The 13,348-nt window shown below is 37.7% G+C and overlaps 1 protein-coding gene across 1 annotated transcript; it reads left to right on the forward strand.

Annotated features, from left to right (window-relative positions):
• Nucleotides 1-752: 752 nt before the first annotated feature.
• On the forward strand, nt 753-13,053 carry LOC144640340 (disabled homolog 2-interacting protein-like; the record flags this gene model as incomplete). Its single annotated transcript, XM_078499512.1, has 17 exons — nt 753-926; nt 2,109-2,193; nt 4,274-4,428; nt 6,819-6,926; nt 7,564-7,662; nt 7,828-7,913; nt 9,638-9,768; nt 9,910-9,954; nt 10,429-10,494; nt 10,576-10,672; nt 10,789-10,868; nt 10,983-11,045; nt 11,531-11,643; nt 12,106-12,183; nt 12,310-12,377; nt 12,522-12,597; nt 12,963-13,053. Coding segments are annotated over exons 1-17 (1,527 nt in total), but the record flags the coding sequence as incomplete, so codon positions are not given.
• Nucleotides 13,054-13,348: the final 295 nt, after the last annotated feature.

The following is a 13,348-nucleotide window of genomic DNA, read 5'->3' on the forward strand; positions in this document are numbered from 1 at the left end:
GCATAAAGTGCGCATGAGTAACCAGAGCTGTGCTCTAGCAGAACCCTGGTGTCACAGGCAACTTACTTTTGCCTTTGGGCGACTTGAATAAGTTTGTTATCCTGAAAGCTTTGAAGAGCTGGGCACCCAAGATTTGTTACAGAAGAGGCTTTGGGCACCCTGCAGTTACTCAAAGAGCACAGCTTTGGTACTAACGGCGACGAAGTGAGGGCCCAGCACTAAAGGCTTGGTTGCCTCCCGTTCTTTTTGCACAGTGTTTATCGGACATATTATCCCAAAAAATTTAGGAGAACAAAGAATACACCTGGAACTTTTCTTCATTTAACGTTTTTATTTTAACAAGAATTCCGCGTTATTGAATTCCTTTCGCCGCAAATTACACGCGTAAATATCCCGTCACGAAAGTCATTTTTCAAAACCATTCTTACGAGAGGTTTTTAATCTCTTTTTAATCGCGTAATTGAGCTTAATAAGTCACAGAATGTTATAAAGAATTGGCAATTATATCAGTTATTACCTTCATTAAAAACCTGTTTGCATGGTGCTATTAATCACTGCTTCACTCCTATTGGTGGTCGAGTCTTTAAGCAATTTTGTTCTTTAATAAACTTAACTAAGCGTTTATACAAAAGCCGTGAAAATTCCGAACAAACCCGCTAATCCCTTTGCATTGTAATTGTTTTAAACGCCATCCCTTTGATTTGAAACCTCTCGCTATGCCAAAGATCTTGCAGTGAAGTATACAAAGTTTTTTTCGGATATGTTATCTTGAGGTGCTAGGCAGTTTTCCGTAGCGGCAATTAGAAGCAAACTGTGGTAATTAATGTGACGGCAGATGTCATGAACGGCTCACAATTTGCACAAAATATGCAGATTCCCAGTATTTACGCGTCGGAGGCGACTCAAACCGTCAGGGCCATAACACGGTAAGATGCTATCAACGACTTAGATATTGCCTGAGAAAGCCGTTTTTGGGTTCTATTGACGACAGGAAGTCAAGTGGTGCAAACGTGCCGCAATATAACCTTTTGTAACTTAACTTCCTCGGCAGTTCGTTTGCATCAACGTTAAGTCTATTATGATTCAAACCCAAATTACTTTTGAAGTTACTTTACAGACTCGACACGTTGAACGCTATGTTTTCGTGCAGCAGTCTCTGCGTTCCAATTTTTTCGCCTGTTTCCATTGTTGACGTAGTTGACGCATCTCCAAGAGCTTTACTGTGATGCTCTCATATCCTGCGCTCTTTTCTTTGATTTAGCCGGTGTGTGGACGAAAGGATTTGTCATTGTATATATAGTATTTTTTTGGGTTATTGTCTAATACTCCCTGCCAAGAATCTAATTTTATGTGCCATGCAGCACAACCTTTACATTCTCGCAGTTGTACAAGTTAAAAAAGTACAAATCTATCGTCTAAGGTAGAGCGTACGAAGATAGTTTGCTCACTTTGTTTGATCTATCGAGATGTTGTGTGGTCATGTACTTATGCACAACGTCATACCAATTCTTCCGCCATTGGAATTTGCGCTAAAATCTGTGTAACTGTAAAAAATAATTCAGTCGCAGCCATTTACTCCAAAGCATTCTTCAGAAGTAATACTTGAACAATACACGATATATATTTTTCGTAGATTACTTCGCAAATAATAAAAAAATCAAGTGTCGATGACTATACTGTACAAGTCATTGTTCCAAAAATACACCCCAAAGAACACCTAGAGACACTGCTATGCATAAATTAATTTTCCTTCAATCGCGCTTTGCATTTTTTCTATTTTCTTTTTTTCGCTGTTTATTGTTGGCAATTTCCATTACCCCCTGTTTAGGAAAAAGCTTTAATTCTTCACCCAATTAGCCGCTTCACAAAAATCAAGCATAATTTCATCCAAATCGTTGTTAAGTTAATTACATTGAAAGTAATCACTAATTCACCCATCATTGGGCGCTCGCGACAGTTGTATAAATTAAGAGTGATCTATGCTGACAGCAAGCTTACTGTTTGATCATATGCTAAAAACCGTTTGAGTTGGGGGATGCGATACAAAAAGATCGACAACTAAGCAGGAGTTTTTTAGTCATTTCTTAAATCTTTACTTCAATTTGCAGTGGTTTTTCAAGCCTGAGTCCACCTTCTACTATTCCGAGATGGAGGTCCCACGAAGGACTGGATAGCAAAATGAAAACAACATCAGTAAGTGAACTATTGTTGTAAGTAGTGCTTCTAAAGTACTGAAGCTATATGAGGGTCTAGTCTATGACGGGTCACAGTGCTAGTCAAATCAGTTTATATTATTGTTTGAAGAGTCAGCCTAGATATCTTTTATGTCTGTTTATGTTTTCGTGAACGTTATACGTTCGTGAATACACACGACGCTCGGTAGATCAGATAACAGTTTCAACGTTCTCATCGTGAGTCCTGCCCTCAAAAGTCATCGTTATTAGCATTTCGAGTTTCTTATGGATGAGAATTACATTTCTACTAAGATGCAACACTGGTCTGCGCAATTTTCAAGCCTTTCATGATAACCGTGCCATCACGCGAATCGTGATAAAATTCAGGGGCATTTTCGTTTCAAATGTTAAATAAATGTGAAACGCTACGTTAAATTTTAGAATGCATTGTGTACTTAAAGAAAGCTGGATAGCTGAAAGAGAACTTATTGCTAAAAGTTCCTTCTTGCGTGTATGGTACCCGATAAAAGCACGTCGAATGATTAAAATTTATTTCCCTTTTTTGAATCAGTGGATTATTAAGGGTCATGTTATGTTTGTGTTACTAGTTGGGGTTACAGGGACCGCCACGTCGAGTTTGTTCACGCATGGTAAATGTAAACAGCCAAACAGTACGCACGACAGACAAGGGCGCAATTCTGTTCACCGACAAAGAAAGAAATGTAAACTCCAAGATAGTATTGTTACTATCCTGCAAGCGTTTGCCCCACAAAAACTATAAAAGCCATGATTTTTTCAACGTTGTTATAAATAAGTAAGAAGAACGAAGAAATCACTTCGTAAGCACTATTTTTGTCTCAAGCATCCAAATTTGAAAGCTTTTTTTATGGAAATATTTGTTGTACTGCGATCAGTTGTTTGAACAATGTGCCCGGCCCCTGATAGAACCCTTTTGTTTTATATAGCAATTGCATTAAATTGTTTACGCCCAAGTAAATTATGTGCGGTACCGTAATTTACTGAGGGAACAATGTGCAAATTAGAAACGAATGTCACATTAGGGACCCCTTCCGTTTCTGAAATCCCTATGCATTCCATTGGTAAGGGGTTTCCGTCAGTTATATTGAATGTTTCGCTCACTGTTTTTAAGTCGTTTCGCATGTTATTGGTTAGTAAAGCAAACAAAAACATATCGTTACAATTAAACTCTTTTTTGTTGTATATAGTTAGAGTCTGGTTTGTCTAATGCTCGCTCTGGTTGGCTGTTTCTTGGCGACGGTCAACAAATTTAACTGTATCAGTTTTCTATTTGTTTCCATATTGGTTGGAAAAGCAAACAATAATAAATATCGCCACAATTTAACGCTTTGTTATGTTACAGCTGGAATTCGGTTTGGTTTAATGCTTCCCTTTCATTTGTTGTTTTATGCTCACATGGGATTCACCAAATTTAAGTTATCTCGCACGGGATACTTAACAATTATCCTGCTTGATATTGTAGAATATCGCCTGATACTTAGCCAACGAAACAAATATTACGGCTAAAAGAACTATGGTTATGCAGCCCTTTGCAAGACTAACGAAAAATCTTGGCAAAGTACGTATATCGCAGAATATCTGTTATGTAAGGATGACAGATAGCAATTACTCCCTGAACATCGTATAATAAAGTTCGATTATTGTAGTTCTCGCGGACTAAAAGGTGTTTGATCATCAATGGTCTTTTTTGTTGCTATTAAAGTAACATGCAAAACACTTTTACAGTCGGGGGAACAAGTGCGAATTGATGGCGAGTTCACTTCTCCGAGAAGTGACTGAGCCCGCGGTTTTCGTCCCAGAAGTTGCTAGGCAACATGACGTATTTGTACGCGCGATTGCTTTCGGAGTACTCGTGAGCGCTCGCGCTAGTTTTTTGATTGGATGGAATAATTTGGAAATTCTTCGAGTGCTTCAACGATGACTTGCCAAAACTGGCACTTATTACCCCGACTGTTCAAGTCTGGTCCCACAAGAAACAAGATAATTTTGACTTGGGAAACTTGCCATTTCGAACATTTTATTCGCTTATCAGTTTTTATTGTATTTTTTCTTTTACACAGGACAGCGTGGATCTGTCGATCAGCGGTCACGTGACAGTCCGCCCCATCCATCCCAGCATTCTCTCGAGGCAGCACTGCTTCCAAGTGACCACGCCTCATGAAACCAAGTACTTCTCGTGTCGAAGCTCGCAGGAGCTTGAGAAATGGGTTGTAAGGTAAACATGTCATATTCATTGTTACAAATTTACAAGTCAATTCAAATTTCTTTTACTTCTACTACTTTCTCACGTGGTGCATAGTTCCTTCACAATCCCCCTCCATCTAGCCATGTACTGAACTGGGCGGTTCTCGCCGGCCGATCCCATGCGCATGTAGCCATCCTGTATGTTCCGTTCGATTCGCCAGGGTTTCTTGGCCTTTCCACGGTGTTCCTTCCCTGAATACCCATCTGAGAGTTTGTTTGGTTATGTTCAGGTTAAAAGTAGTGTTTCACAAGCTGGGGCCTAACTAAAACTTCCAGGGCGAATAAAACCATGGACAGTAAATTTCAGCGGATATTAATTCGCAGTCAGCGTGAAAACGTTAGTTTAGTTTTATCAGTAGCTATCATATTTTGGCGATTCTTATCGACGGTATTAGTAGAAAACTCAAAATAAGTTACGCTGACAAAGGGAATTTTTGAGTAGTATAGACCAACATCCCGTATAACTCTGCCTTAACTTACTCCTTGACCCGACAAAACTTAGTGCAAATCTTGTCTAAATTTGGCCAGCCGTCTCCCTTTTCCGCATCCTATTCCGTTAACTTTATGTTCTTTTCAACCAATATGATTTAATGGGGTCAGACTCGCCCAAAATAATATAACGTTTCCTCTTAAGCGTTTTAAACGTATCGATATATTCGGCAAAAATAAAAAGTGTTACATGCAAGCTTCGATTAATTGAAATTCAAGTTATTGTAGAAGTCTATTTGCTTGTTTTGGAAGTGGACGACAATACGACAAAAAAGTCTGACAACCGGGTTTCCGCTGTGGGCGATTGCAGTGTCATCCATGAAATATATCTGACATGTTAACACGCCATAAACGGACTTTGTTTTTATTTCAGTGGTCAGCGAGTGTTAAGGGACTTCCTTCTCTGTTTGCATCAGTGACAGGGGAACGAAATGAATTTTGGCGAAATCAAAATTCTTCCATGACAACACTGCAGGCTAGCCGTAATCAGCGCTAACCGTTTCTAGCTTTATCCTTTTCTTTTTTAAAAATCATGTAAATTGAAAATGAAGATCCCTTCGGGGAACTTAATAAACTTTATTCTTCTTCTTCTCATCCTGGAATCATCTTCAAATATATCTTCTTCTAAATGGCGCTATGTCGTCAGTACATAGTCACCCTCAGATCACTGAATTGCATTGAGCACCTGTTTAGATGTATTATGATGTGAGTCATCGCGACTTCCGCTCAAACCTTTCGGTTTCATTGACGTCCTGTCAGCTTTTATAGCAAGTTACCGCAGCTTTAGAATGTTTGGCTTATGACGAAAGCGGTTGGTGTTTTCGTTTGCTGTTTTCACAGCTATTATAGCTAATTGTGAAATAAACGATCGAAAGAAAAGCTTGAGTTTTCTGCGTCATCAAGTGCAACAGCCATGTTACGTCATAACTCGACGGTGTCCATAGAGCGATACCCAAAAAAAGATGGAAAAAAACATCGATCTTCTCCTATAAAATTACTTTGACTAGAGTTTACTTTTTGCGTGCGGACGTTGTCAGAAACACAAGTGCAAAAAATTAAATATTGTTGTCATACTAGCAGATTATAATCGATGATCAGGAAATACATAGCACACAAACGAGACAATGCTTGAGACAGCGAGACATGAAATAAAAACCAACTTCCGCCGTATTAAGCAGTTACGCAAGGCTTAGAAACATCGAGAAAGCGGGACTCGAACTCGCTTTTGCTTTCGTATGTAGTGATTGACAGCAATATTCAAAGCTTAAATGATCATGCAAGAAAGAAAATTTCGTCATTGTCGCCCAGTGAATTCGCCAAGTCTGGGTTAATACCTTAATTTAACCCTAAAAAGTTTAAAATTTCAAAATGGTCCGTGAACAAAGAGTTATACTGACCAGGTAAAAACAAAATTTACTACTAAATATTTCTCGAAATTTCTTTGGCTTTATAATTAATTAGATCGGGAATCTGTAATCGTGTGTTCGTGCTCTTAATTGAGGCAATTGCTTTTAAAAACGTATAAGCAACGCCTACTTACAACTTTTTCAACTAATGGCGATCATCGGCTGTAGATTTTGTGTTTTATATGAATTTCGACCCATGGAAGATCTCAGAAACAATGAGATATATACATATGCGTTAGTAAATTAATTTATCTTTTTCTTCAATTCAATATGTTTCAGCGGGGTTATAAAAACAGAATACAAGTAGTAAATATTAATGTAAATGTATAACTAGAACAAACTTTATTTCACTCTGATTAAGGTGGACACAAGACACCGAAAATATAGTGAAATTTTTACCACCGTGGATCGGATAAGTTAACAACTTAATCAAATAGTAATTTTTGTTTTCCTTCTTCCATCACAGCATCAAGAAGTCGATTCAACCGACCAGAGACGTGCAGTACAGGACGGACATCGGCTTAACAGTTTGGATTGTGGAGGCAAAAGGACTCACTGACAAACCAAAACGACGGTAAGGCAAAAAAATTATCAGTGGTAGTATTTGTGGTAAAAATTATGATATGTGAAATGACGTGACATTTTACGATGTTTTCCAACGCTGAGTCAAACTGAAGTGTTTGTACAACGCAGGATGCGAAAAAAATAACTAACCGCCGAGGTACCAACTGAAACTTTTGAGGTAATGACAGAGAATTTTGGGGTCACGGTAATTTCGCGGGTTTCCTTGCATTCTTTACCAGTACGTGACAATGTGAATGAACGATTAAGAAAACTGAAAGGTTTCACCAATAGTCAAAGTTTTGAATAACGCGTACGTAAGTTCGAATTTTTAATCAGATTTTTAAGAAAAATTCGAAACATGTTTCAAAAACTACTTAGGTGTTGTCCTATTTCTTTTTTCATCCGAAGCCGGCTGGTAGCAAACCCTTTGGAAAATTCACATTCCCTGTCTATACTGACATATCAGTAACACTGATATGTAACTATATTGTGTGCTTGATAAAACTATGTAAACATGTGTTATTGTGTGCTACGTTGTGCTGCTGCGATAGCTTTAAAGACCTGGTTGACCAATCAGAGGGCGCGGACATTTCTGGCTATTTTATAACATAATCATTAAGCTGTTATTTTTTTTCTCTGTTTTGCAGGTTTTACTGTGAGCTGTTTTTCGACAAAGTCATCTACGCTAAAACGTCTTCCAAGACCAAATCAGATATTCTTTTCTGGGGAGAAAATTTTGCTTTCAAGTGAGTTAAAGATATGCGTTATAATTGAGCGCTGTGATGCAAATCTAAGATGGTTTTTCTTGTAACTGGTAACATTTTTTTTTTTTTTGCAAAAAAGTTACTACGTTTATTTAAACCATTTTTATTTTACATTATGAGTAATCGATTTAGTATGCTTACTTTCAGTGATTTACCTGAAGTCAAGACTATTACGGTGCAAATCTACAAAGAAAGTGATGGCAAAAACAAGAAGGAGAAGAGAAAGCCTGTTGGTGAGAAATTTCAGTTCTTTCCTTCTACTTTGACTTCACATTCGGAAGTGGAATGCAGTCACACCCTAAGGGACCGGTCATTATTTATGTAGAGGGGGGAGGGAAAAATATGTTGGAAAGATCAAAATTTCTGTAAGGCCCCCCCTCCAGGCCATGTAAGTAGCAAGTGACCCCCCCTTCTTTATTCAATATTTACGTGATGACCCCCCCCCCCCCACCTCATATCTCCCTTTATATGCCTCAAGTAATTTATTATTAAATGCATGTTACATACAATCTTAATTGCACACTTGTTCTAATGCAAAAAGGCTGGATCAACACTTAGTCAACCAAGGCTTCTTTGCTATGGATACTTGTCCAGCAATAGGGCAAATTTTTGGATGAGTTATGTGTATAGTAAACATACCTCTATTAATAACTCCTTAACTTGGGAAAAGTGGTAGTTTTTACAAATTATGCTCTCATGGTGAACACAAATGTAATATCCATGCAAAATATAATTCCTTTCCAATGATTTTCCTAAAGTTGTAAAGGGATTACTTTGAATTCTTGTTGTCATAAATATCATGTTTTATTACTTCTTGGGCTATTGCAGTGATAATCATTTTGTAAAAAGAAAATAATTTCAGTCAAACCAGATATAGACCCTTTGCATAAATGGCGCCCAAATTTGAATAACAATACTATGTACATCCTTAGCCTTGTGTGGGTGTTTTTTAACAAAGGATTTTTCACGTGAACGTGAGGCTTAGGATGTATCTGTATTGTTATTCAAATGAGGACGCCATTTATGCAAAGGGTCTATTAAAGCAGATTATAAAGGTCTGGTTTCTTTATTAACTAAAATTAATTTTAAGATAACAATGGAGTTTAGAGTGAAAACAGTATTTCTGTAAAATGCAAATCACTAAAGTTGTACATAATAGTGGAGTTTAAACAAAAGAAAACAATAGAAATAGCATAAAATTGTACAATTTAGCATCTCACTGTTTCACATATGGTGTTTGCACTGTTCTATTTAACTGTTTTACCCACCTCAAACTGCTTATCCCCCCTAAACTTCTTTATAAAAAATTTTAGCCCCCCCTCTTGCCACTCTGAAATAGCCTTGACCCCCCCTTCTTTTTTTCCCTCCCCCCCCTCTACATAAATAATGACCGGTCCCTAAAGATCTCAAAGATCTATGTCACGGATTTTACCAGAGTTTTAAACAACCAAAATATTTCTGTCGCAGGAAACCTAAAATAACAGTCCATTTTTTTTTATTAAAAATTGTTATATAAGAGCACTAAAACTGTTAACGAGCATCTCTGGCTGCGGATGGCTCGGATGGAAACGGATTGCAACTTGCCAGTTAGGCTAACGTTTTCAAGTTGTTTTTGCGAGTCATCAAAAACTCAATATTTGCAGCCGTAGGTTGATTTCTATCCACAAATTAAGGATATATCTTCCTTTAGATGGTCAAAGATAATGTTTTTATGCCTACCACTAATTTCAGAACAGTTAAGATCAGAAATCTGCGAAATCCTCGTGACATAGCTTTTTTAACTATCTTCACAAACACTGAAAACAAATGTCTATTATTTTTAGTTTTACGTATGCTCCTAGAATGCCTTAGAAACGACTCACCAGCAGTTTTGATAAAGAAGAACTGGCATTGTTATTCCTTGGTATTTGTTATGCATGAACTCACTGTCTCTCCGTCTCGTTGTCATTTGTCCCAGGTTCTGTGGATGTGTCAGTTGACTCGTTGGATATGGGTGTTGAGGTGGAGAAATGGTATCCTGTTACCATGGAGAGCAACAAGACAAATGGAGGAGAATCTTCCAGCATTAGACTCAGATTCAAATATCAGGTAAATCTGACACATTAGTCTCCTTTTCTTTACGCCCTCCTTTACAAGTAATAAGTTTCACCTAAGGGTTAATCAGTTTTCTCTTCAGTTAGATTGCAATAGACGCTGTCATTTACGTGACTTGTTTTTATCTCCATGTAGAAAGTCTCCATTCTTCCAGTCAAGTGTTACAATGAGCTGTCAGAGGTAGGCCTATTTTTTCTTGTTTTCTTAGAGGCACATTTATAATGTGCAGTTATGTGTATGACAATAATAACTAACGCTAACGCCCTCTAACGATACAATGAATTTTATGCCCTCAATGAACAAACTGGTGGTTATTGCAATGCCAGTGAGTAACTGCGTATTTTTCGACACAAGTGAAACTGAATGCTTAGTGTACAACTGATGCCAAGAGCGGAAAGGTGGCGTCAACGTAATCACTATTGGTTTTGTTTTGGCACCTGATTGGCTGAAAAGAAAACGTCTTCGCTCTTATTGGTTACAACATATATATGCACGAGTTCTTAAACCTCTTTCAGAGCTCGGTTGGAAAACGCACAAAAAAACCTTAATACATTCCAAAATGTTACAAGAAAAACGCTGTTTTTTTTCGATTCTTTACAATACAGCGATCTTTACACACTCTCATTATTTATCCCAATATCTTTTCTTCTGCAGTATTTAAACCGTAACTACATGACGATTTGCAAAGCCTTGGAGCCAGTGGTCAGCGTCAAGCAAAAGGTTTGTCAACATTTGTTTCCCTCCTAACTAAGTCCTTATTATATCGCTAGCTAATTTCATCCATCCGTTTTCTGAACACAGGACGAGATCTCAAGAGTGCTTTTAAGAATACTTCAAGCCAGTGGGAGGGCGACAGAGTTTCTTGCAAGTATTGTCATGGAGGAAGTCAAGAATTTGGGTAAAATTCAAAACTCTTTTTATCTTCTTGCTGAAATTGTAGATGTCAGTAACTTTCGTGGAATGAAAATCTTCTGTTTGAGACTGATTTGAAATTTTTAAATTCCCTTTATACAGAGGATGAAAACCTTGTATTTCGTGGTAATTCCTTCGCGACAAAAGCCATGGATTCCTACATGAAAATGATCGGAGAATCGGTAAATTAGTGTTTTTAACATTTTCATATTTTTTAGTTCCCTTCATGTATTGTTTTTAGTGTTTTACTTGTTTTAGATTACAGCTAATAATGACCAACATTGTATTATTTTTAGTATTTACAGGAAACCCTCGGAGAGTTTGTTCAGTCTGTGTATGAGTCTGAAGACGATTGCGAGGTAAATGTTTTGCTTGTTTCGAGGGGAACAAGCAATCTGATTGAACCCCTGGATCGACCGCAACCAAGATTCTCTATAAACCCCCAAACATGAGGGGTCTGAAGGGTAAATGGGAGCTGGGATTTGCCTGTTTTTTTTCACTGGGAAAACGAGATTAGTTAACTGCGACTGGGAAACAGCAACCAAAATATAGTAATGGGACCGGGATTTGGGCAGTAAATAGAGTGGGTAGATTTACACCCTTCTCCCATCTCCACCTCTCCTATAAAAGACCCTCGAACATATTCAATCAGAGATGTTATGAAAGTTAAAGGACTTAACAAGGTCACATTGGTGTTTTGGTACACTACGTTCTCCCATATAGCATCATGAGAACTTTATCTAGAATATTAGAAATTAGTTATAATAGTTATGCACAAGTCTGACCTGCAGTCTTGTACGAGTTTTTAGGCTGTTAAAATCTGTATAACGACTTTTTTTCTCAGGTCGACCCGTCCAAGAAAACAACCGGGAACATCGAATCCAATAAGGAGAACCTGAAAACGTTTGTGGAGAAAGCCTGGAGCCTAATCATGTGTTCAGCATGTCTGTTTCCAAGGTGAGAGCGTAACACGTGACCTACCAGGAACTCATTTGATTTTTCACGTTTTACCATGTCTCTTTGCATTTCCATATCGGTAGAATGAGTCACTAGTGCCATTTATATAAGATTGCAAACGTTTGAGCCCCACAAGGAGTGGGAACTCCTTATTCTGACGGGAAGCCTCTGTTGGAAGGCATAACTAAAGAAAACAAAAGGTTGACTTAAATCGTGCACTTAGACTGTGAAGTCTCCATTTCCAGCGTTGCAAAGAACCCGTTAAAAGAGGACGATCCTCTCTTTGGAAGAGCTTTGACCCAATTTTAACAAATAAACCAATGTTTTTTGGTGTGAATTAGCAATGCTTTGCCAGAAGATAATACTGTGAAAATAAAGAAAAAAATGTATACAATAAACAAAGATTCTAAACAGAACAAAAAAATAAGCTAAACCACATGAATCTCTGCATCTTTTTCTCAGCGATCTTCGAATAACATTCCACGAATTTCGCCGATGGTGCGAAGGAAGAAGTGAGGATCTGAGCACCAAGTTAATCAGGTAAGCGTAACTTTGATAATTCCAAAAAAAAAAATTGATAATTCAAAATTCTATACTTGCAGTCCAAGTTAAAAATGGCAATACTTAAGAAGAATTTGAAAGTATCCTTTCTTGTTTTGTTTGCAGTGGATCAATCTTCCTGCGATTTTTGTGTCCTGCTATTCTATCGCCAAGTTTGTTTCACTTAGTACAAGGTGAGTTAAATTTAATTCATTCCTTTAAGTGGAAATAACATGTTGTTAAAGGTTATCGAAAACGATCAAAGTTGTTGCTGCGATTTAAGACGTTTCGACCGGCGAAGAACTATTGATTTATTGATGTTACTGATCACGTTTCAGAATATCCAGACGAACAAACCTCGAGGGCTTTAACACTGATTGCAAAGGTAGTACAGAATTTGGCCAACTTCACCAGGTAAATATATGTACTCAATTGTTGGCTTTCAGCATTCTTTATGCAAATGTCACATGAATAGACTTAGTAACAGTTCAAAGTCGTTCAAATAAAAAAAGGGGGCTTGTGTTGGATTTGAACAAAGAAAGGATGCAGGAAATTATTTTTAATACCAATTTCTTCCTTGGAGTCGATTTACGGCAGGCCCTCTCGTACCCGAACTGATGCTTGATTGTCTTAGCGAGAGAAGGCTCGGCAACAGAGATCGCTCTTTTCTGCCAAAACCCCGGCTGCCAGTTAAGTGAATCGAGTAAGTCCGAAAATGAGAGTGTAAGAATTGTAAGGTATTGCACACTTTTATAAGAAAGGTTTTCTTCACATTTCAGGTTTGGTGGAAAAGAAGAATACATGGGCTTCATGAACGGGTTTGTGGAAAAGGAATTCGTAAACATGAGAAAGTTTCTTGAGGAAATATCAGTAAGTTCATGTTGTATTGTTGCAATATCAGAACGCGTTTGTGATCACACAGCATCGGGTTTACTGCATTGGTGTGGGTGACGTACTTCATGTACTAGATGTATTCATACTAGTGTCTGTTCAATGAAAAATGAAATAAAAATAATACTATCGGATTTTAAAAGCACATGGCATTGACATAGCTCAAAAAATCTTTTATAATTATAATTTCTTAAAGCCTTGTTCATGCAAACCAACAAGGCAGCCAATCAGAGTGTGCACTACAAAATCGTCATTTTACGATCCCTTGCGCAAA

The sequence above is a fragment of the Oculina patagonica genome, unplaced genomic scaffold, assembly GCF_052425735.1.
Source record: "Oculina patagonica isolate OP01 unplaced genomic scaffold, crgOcupat unplaced262, whole genome shotgun sequence".
Lineage (NCBI taxonomy): Eukaryota > Metazoa > Cnidaria > Anthozoa > Scleractinia > Oculinidae > Oculina > Oculina patagonica.